Here is a 7921-nt window from a genome sequence, read left to right as displayed (position 1 = left end):
GAGCTCCCTTTTTTTCTTTTCTATTTTTTAATTAAGAATCTCGATGACTCTCAACACGCGTGCTTCAAGCGCGAGCCAATGATACGTCGTTGACTACGAGGTCGTTGAGATGCGATCAATTGAGTTAATAAATCATATCGAGTCCGTTCGATTCGATCTTTTATCACCTAAATCACCTAACACGACAACCACACACACACACACACATATATATATATATATATGTATATTGTTATTGTACGTATTAGCTCGAATGTAAAATTTTCGTGCATCCCCCTTTCCCTCAGCTAGCCCCATAGAAACGTTGGATTTTCACACAGCACTGGTAAAGTTCGTAACCCTTAACTAGGCTTACCTCAGAACGCTTATAACCAATAAATAGACATCGACAACTAATTACAAACGCTTTCGAGGCGGTGCCTCGCTCCGAACTCTGTGTCCCCCGTGTGTACGCGTGTTCGTGTTCGTACGGTGAAGAACATCACCAAGTAAAATCGGCAATGAAAAAAGAAAGCCACAACATGTGTGTATGTATGTACGTATGTAATGTTCGTGTCTCGCTTACAAATAAATACAACGCTCTCCTATGCTCCTCGATCGATCGATCCCCCCCTACCCCCCCGTTTATGATACAACCACGATTTTCCTCCCGATCGAACACACATACTCGATCCACATCGGTGGAAACCTCACAGTTCCACCCTATTTCCCCGCGTCGTCGTCACTGGTGCCAAGCACAGGGTGACGAAGCTTTTCCACGATGAAAAGTCTCTCTCTCCCTCGGATGAACCGGATGAAAAAGGAAGAAAAAGAAAAGAAAAGAAGAAAAACACCAACTTTCAACGCGGAGGAAAACGAGAGGAGGTGGTTCTCGTTTGAGAACCCCGAGAAGTAGTAGCTTCTCTCTCTCCTCCTCCTCCTCCTCTTTTTCAACTTCGAGTAGCCTCGCGCTCCTGTGAATCATGGGATTATTCACAGCGTCGCGACGCAGCGACGTCGAGAGCCACGGAGAGGCTGGATTCACCGATGTAACGAAACAGTTCCTCGTTCAGATTCGTAGTGTCGAACTCGCGAATTCTCGGCACCGACGACGCCGAAGACGTGTACACTGACGAGTGTCTAGCAGCGAATCGTTCGATCAATCTGGCCCGGAAACGGGATTTCTGGGATCACGCGCAGTCCAAGGACGCCAAGGACGCGGGACTATGTGGACCGCCCAGCATGAATGGAGGGCTCATCGGCGGGCCACCGCTTCCGGTGCTGTTCCCATAAAGCTCAAGGTCGCCAAGGGAACCGCCGTCCACACTGCCGTCGCACTTGTCCGACTTCCCCTCCTGCTTCAGCACCATGCGCCGCCATTTTGCGCGGGCGTTCTGGAACCAGACCTGCGAACACACGGAGACCAACACGAATTCAATGGTTGTGTACGTGTGTAGAAGGTTGATTCTCGATGTTCGAGCTTTCTGAGGAGGGATGATCGAGGAGGGGTAGCTTGGAGAGGCTGAAGTGCTTGGTAACATGGAATTCCTAGTTTTTTCCAGCGTGTTTTCGAGGGTAATTTTGTAGTGTCGTTGGTATTTGTTGGTGGAGTGTTTGCTACAAGGTTTAGCGAGAAGTGGAGAGAGTTGTATGTATGTGTGTGTATTTTTTTGGATGCTCGTTCAGAGATAGTTGACGTTGGAGTTTAAGAGTGTCTTATTTGGTGTACATATTTGAGAAAGTTGTGAAACATTCGTATACAGTTATTCGGAAATTATTTGGACGCTGTATAAGCTTGAATTTCTGGTCGTGTGTTTCGGTTAATTATGAAAGGATTGGGTTGATATTTTTTCCTCACGAATTCTCTGATTGTTAGTTCAATGCATTTTTGTGTATAATATTTTAATACAAATTAGTCAAAATTATGTGCAATTATAAATATTCTGAAACTTGGTAAAACTTTCAATATCATGATTATCTTTAATTCTATGAGTGAAATCTGTCTGCAACCTAACATTCCTCGGGTATATCATTTACAAATTGCAAAATTAGAAAGAAATCTCGTATTTGCAATTCGTGCTATCACAAAAAGGGTCAAAACCATTCCCACTTCTACACTTTTCCCAGAAAAACCCAAGAACCGAACTTTCCAAAGAACAATCCCCCCCAAAAAAATCCCTCGCTCACATTCACACAACCTTCGATTCCCTACCTCACGTCATTACACCTGACGGCCGAAAAGAAATGCGGAACAAAAGGAGGCGGAGGGTGAGGAGGATAGCGGCCACGCAGAAGAGACAAGGGCCAAAAAGCTCGCACGCCTCCAATATATCTTCATCGAAGGCGAGGAAGGGTAGCGAAATGGAAGGAGGAGAAAGAAGGAAAAAGAGACAATGAGAGAGCGAGAGAGAGAGAAAGAGAGAGTAATTTAAATGCAACAGCACGCGCAGCGGCACGTCAACGGGCCAGTCCCTGCTAGGATAGCTACATCGTCCATACAATGCAACAATATATAATGCGACGACACACAGCCTCGAGCCTCTCCCTGTCCCTTCAGCTTGCTCTCCCGAGGCCACCGCCACGCCACTCTACCCCCTGTTTTCGATAGATAAAAGACGGCCTCGATGCACGGGATCCACCAGCGTCGCCATTTTCAAGATAGTCTCCTCCCCCGCGGACTGAAAACCACGCAGAGACTTCCAACCGACACAACGTGGGCCTCCCCTTCATGGTCGAACTGTATACGAGTGTTTCTCCCTGTGGTGAACGCGTGAGCGCCACGCCATTCTATGTATATGTGTATATATATATTAACTTCTATATAAATATATCGAATGAGCGAGTATTCGTGCGTTTCGCGATCAATATCAAGCAAGATGGCGACCAAGAACCCTACGCCGCACCGAATACAATAGGCTGGCTCTCTCGCCTCCTCCCCTGGCCCACCCGACGACGACGACGACCTTTTCTCTTTCTCTAGATCTTCTGCCCGGCGCCATCGAGTCACCCGGCGACTCCTCTGTCTGCATGGATCCTCGAGAAGAGGCTGTGAGCTGGGCAAGGATTTCGAGGATATTTTATCCTTTGGAGTGGAGAAGGAAGGGAGGACGGAGTTTGAGACGAAGGAGAAATGGGTTGGCTTTTATTGGGCGAAGATGTAAGGAGTTTTATGGGGAGGAGTTACGTTTGATTGTCGCGATGGGGTATTGTCGAGGTAAATTTTGGGCGATGCTTGAGATGGAAGTTTCGAGTCTTGGGAGAAGTGAGGAATTTGGATTACATTAATTTGTTGTGAAAACGAGGGTAAACGCTTTGTACAGTGAGATTTTTTGAATGTTTGCAGCTTTGCTTGAAATTAGATTAAACGTGATATTGGTAGTGTGTTGACCCTTTCCTGACCTGTGGGACACGTACGATGCACTTGAATATGTGAAGAAAAATTAATCTATTGCAACAGTCTATTAGAGACTCAGTGATCTTCAGATAAATAACAAATTTAAAAAATAATACTATTTTGGTGCAAAAATCGAAACGTAAATGTACGATCGTACCGCTCAAAGGGTTCTGTGAAAGTACTGATTTATGAATGCAGCATGAAGATATGAATCATGTGTTCCAGAACTTTTTTTGTGAATTATTGTTTGAAATTTCTTAGCATTCCTAGGATAAATAGAAAACTCTGATATAATGAAAATTATCAGTTACAAAATCTGATAAATTCTGCCGAAAACTCAGTTTCATTGAAAAAGAAGAACAGAAGAGCGAAAATTGCATTCCAACATTCCACAAAATTCTCAAAGTATATTGCATATAAAAAACCTTTTCTTCAAACCTGTCATAAAAATTCCACGAAAAATGATCAAATCTCCCTAAGTTCACACCCAAAGTAACTTCCAAAACCCTTGTTCCTCCCTTAAAAGAAAAAACAAGAAAATCCTCAAACCGCTCGAAATTTCGCAGAAGGTCCAGAACATCCATAAACCAATCTCTACAAGAGGCATTTACCGACCGATTCCGATTAATACGCTATAAAAAGGCTGCGGTAAGGTAAACCGCGAAACAACCGGAAACGATTTCGCCAATAATCACACGGGTGCCGTCCTTCAAAGACCAGAAGCCCTAGCCTAAATGCCAGCGATTCAACCACACGAGGCTAACCTCTCACGATCCAGCGAATTCGATCGATCCACGAAATCTCCTACGTTATAGTTCGAGTCTCCTTCGTTCACAAAATAGATTCCTGGGCCGTGTAATTTAACGGTAGTGGGTTAACGAGGGCAGCAACAGCGACGGCGGCGGCGGCGGTGCTCGTTACGACAAAACTTGCCCGGCCGGGATTTTGAGTAGCGGCGGATTGACGGAGGGCCATAATTACGGGGAAAGGCCACAGAGGCTCGTCGACGGAAATATCACCGCGGCCCATGCGGTTCTTTTACCTCAACGCGCCGCCGGCAGCACGCACTAATTGGAAGAAGCGCGCGCGTACGTCTCCGCGCGCACGCCGCGCCGCTTCGCCCTGCACACGTGAATATTTTTATAGGAGACTGTGTGGCGTGCAACGGCTCGCTAAAGGGTGAGAAGCGGTGAGAGAGTGAGAGAGGGGGGAAAAAAGGAGGAAAAACGATCGAACCACCGGCTATCCATCTTCCAACCGCGATTTTTCTCTGCACCTTTTTTAACCCGCCTCTGGAAACCTCCGCGCGACCCTCTCCGTCAGAAGAGGCACAGCCTGGGCTCCTTTCGATGGATATCTGTTCAGGAGAACAACGTCTTTTCGTCGAGGCACTTTTTAACCCTACTCTTCGGTTTTGCTTCTTTTTTCTTTTGCAGATTTTGTTTCCCGACGGAATGAAATTTGGAGACTGGTGACGGTGCTTTTTTTCTTTTTTTCTTTTCGGAGAGTGGAAGTTTCAATCGAACTGTGACGCGGTTTGAAAGTGTTCGTTGTAGAGTAGGAGGTTTTGGGTGATTTTGTTTTCCGACAGAGTGAAATTCGAAGATTGTGATGGTGTTTCTTTTTTCGAGAGAGTGAAATTTTGAATAGAATTGTGTTGCGGTGTGAAGTTGATTGTTGTAGAGTAGGAATATTTGGATGATTTTTTTTTTAATGAAAAATTTCGTGATTTCTGTGATTTTGGCTTTTAGGTGATTTTGTTTCCCGACGGAGTGAAATTCGGAGACTGTAGTGCTTTTTTTTTAAATTTGCAACGATAAATATCCTTTTTTTTTTTTTTTTTTTTTTGGAGAAGTGAAATTTTGAATAGAATTGTGATGTAGTTTGAATTGTTTTCTCGTAGAGAAGAAATTTTTGAGTAATTTTTTAAGAAGTTACTGGAATGTTGCACATTTCTCACATTTTCCTACAATACTTGTCATTACGTACATTTTCCAATGCTGTCTACATTAATGTATTAATTCTTCTAATTTTTGTCTGTATTTGGGAACAGTCGAGTTGCAAGTCGGTACTTCTGCACATTCATCTATCCATAGCTTTCAACATTACCTATATAATAACTTCTACGTTTGAATGTAATAACAACAATATCTAATAATACCAAATTTCTTAATGCACAATCCACTTTGGATTTTTCACTAGATTTCAGTGACAGTAACATTCTAAACAAAAGTTTAAATAAAATCACACTCTTCCTCGAACATCTCCACGGTCAAAGTGATCATTTCTAAAATAAATCATCAAATTTTTCAAATACAGAATTAAACAGATACAAAGCTTTCCTGCAACCTCAAATTTTTCAATTTCACAAGAAATTACCAAACATTCCAAACAACAAACCGTCAAAGTTCAACCTTCTTTCACGAAAATTCCCAAATTCCTTTGATTAATGAACTCGTGAACCTCCAGAAGGATCTTCTCTCGGCGAGAAGATTCATCGTTGAAAAAACAATCGGTCAATTTATCTTTCGAGCAACGTGTGCGTTTCATAAAGAAAAGAAGAAGAAAAAGAAGAAATGGACAGATCCGTCGTCTGTTGGAGATCGAAACGCAGGATATCCTGGGAAAGCGGTAGACGACGATTTTCCCTCTGTCGCTCTCTTTTCGCGTACTAACAATCTCTTCTATCTTTAACCTACCGCCGCGTGTTCCACGTTTCGAGTGCCGCCGAAATAAACGTAACACGGTCGCATAAATTCCAAAGACAACCGCGGTCCCGGATCGAACAACACGAGAGGGAGAGCAACGATACAATCTGTCCAAAACGACGTACACACCGAAAAGGTTCGCCGTGGACAGTTTTAGCTGGCCTATGAAGGGCGTCATGCGTCATTGACGCAGCTCACTAATTGGAGGAGGCCGGTGCACACCAGACGCGAATATTTTTCCCGCGAACCGACCCTGTAAATTTCCTTTTAATTGCGCATCGCGACGATTCCACGCCTACTGACGTTTCGTCTAGCGTGAACACGACGTGGATCGTTGCATGTACTCGTGTTAGGCGATCCGGAAGATTGAACTTCATTGAAAATAGTGTCTTCTGACGCTTCTTCAACGTCGAGATCGTACAAATGGAGATCGAGCTTCGGAAATGATAAAGAATAGGACGTGGAATGATTCATTCCTCTGTGTCAGTGAAGGTGCCTTGTGAGTTTATAATGGAAAAATATTAGAATTGCTCGTTGAGAGTTGATAAAGAATAGGATGTGGAGTGATTCATTCCTCTGTCGGTGAATGTACCTTGTAAGTTCATTCCAGCTAGTAAAATTTGATAAATAAACGATAAAATCTAATGTTCTCTTTTCTCAGCAAAGGAACAATCCTACATTTCTCATGACAAACTATTAGATGATTGCAAAAGTTCGTGCCCGATCTTCAAAAGTGGCAGGAACCTCATCGACTTCGTCACAGATCTTTGTTTTAGCGTCATGCTATGTTCCTATCGAAAGATACTCCGCATGTGTTCTATTTTCCAATAATTCATTTCATTTAATTTTATTTTCAAATGAAACGTGCCTTCGCACACACCGCTTGTGTTCTATTTTCACATCGAGCACGAACGTTTGCAATCATCCAATATATTTACAATCGTCAAGTTGGTGGAAGGAAATGTTAAAGGGTTAAAAAGTATATAATCGCGAGCCTTAGAAACCTGAAGAAGTAACAGAACGACTGTCAATAAATAAATCGAACAAATATCAGGATTCTCTATGGTCAATGTACTCCTAGGGGAGTACTCTCGCATACCAACGAAACAGTTACATAACTCACAAGATGGAAGCAGATTGAATCCCGCGACATCGACGATGTCCCCTATAACTAATTTTCTCCTAGCAAAAAAAAACAAGAAAAGAAAGAAACAGACGTACGTCATGGGAACGGTAACTGGACACAGGAACCGTCGTAAAGAGCACAGAACTATGTACACGAGCAAACTGCAGCGAAGAGTTCGATCGACGCGAAACGACGAGTATACATACATATATACAGGAAGAATCGTCGGCAGAAAGCTTACCTGCAGCACCCTTTTTGGCAAGCCAGTTTTCTGGGAAAGTTGCTTGAGATCCTTCGCGTCTGGATTGTGATTGATCGCGAAGTAACTCTTCATCGTCCTTAACTGGTGATGCTTGAAACTCGTTCTCATTCGTTTTGTTCTGCTGTTGGAACCAGGTATGCCAGGAGTCGTCGGCCCTCCTCTGCCGAAGGGCATATCTATGTAGTCCGCGTTCAAATCTGCAACATAAATCCCCAACATCCGGATTATGCGTCTTAATTAAACACCGGTGTCGCGGGGTATTTTTGAAGTCGCCCGTATCGGCTGTATCAGCCAGGGGGATCTTTTCCGGCGGCGCGGCTGAAACTCTCGCGCGTCCCGAGGGTTGGACCAACGGATTCGATTTGTTTCGCCTTGAACGTCGTTCGTCTCGTTGCTACCACTAAATGTCAATAGCGCGGTGACACTGTTGCGAACGTTTATCGTTTGTTAAA

General features: G+C 43.8%; 1 protein-coding gene across 1 annotated transcript in view; it reads right to left on the bottom strand.

Annotated features, from left to right (window-relative positions):
• Nucleotides 1-1169: 1169 nt before the first annotated feature.
• LOC108578595 (protein apterous-like) overlaps nucleotides 1170-7921 on the bottom strand; it is a 67773-nt gene continuing 61021 nt past the window's right edge. Inside the window, exons 5-6 of the mRNA XM_017941959.1 lie at nucleotides 7449-7666; nucleotides 1170-1385 (exon numbers count right to left, since the gene is read on the bottom strand). Coding sequence (XP_017797448.1) covers nucleotides 1170-1385; nucleotides 7449-7666 — 434 coding nt within the window. The remainder of the gene's footprint in view (nucleotides 1386-7448; nucleotides 7667-7921) is intronic.

Source organism: Habropoda laboriosa, unplaced genomic scaffold (genome assembly GCF_001263275.1).
Source record: "Habropoda laboriosa isolate 0110345459 unplaced genomic scaffold, ASM126327v1 scaffold66, whole genome shotgun sequence".
In the NCBI taxonomy this organism is placed as follows: domain Eukaryota; kingdom Metazoa; phylum Arthropoda; class Insecta; order Hymenoptera; family Apidae; genus Habropoda; species Habropoda laboriosa.
Note: the sequence above shows the minus strand (reverse complement) of the source record. Positions and strands in the feature narration are given on the sequence as shown.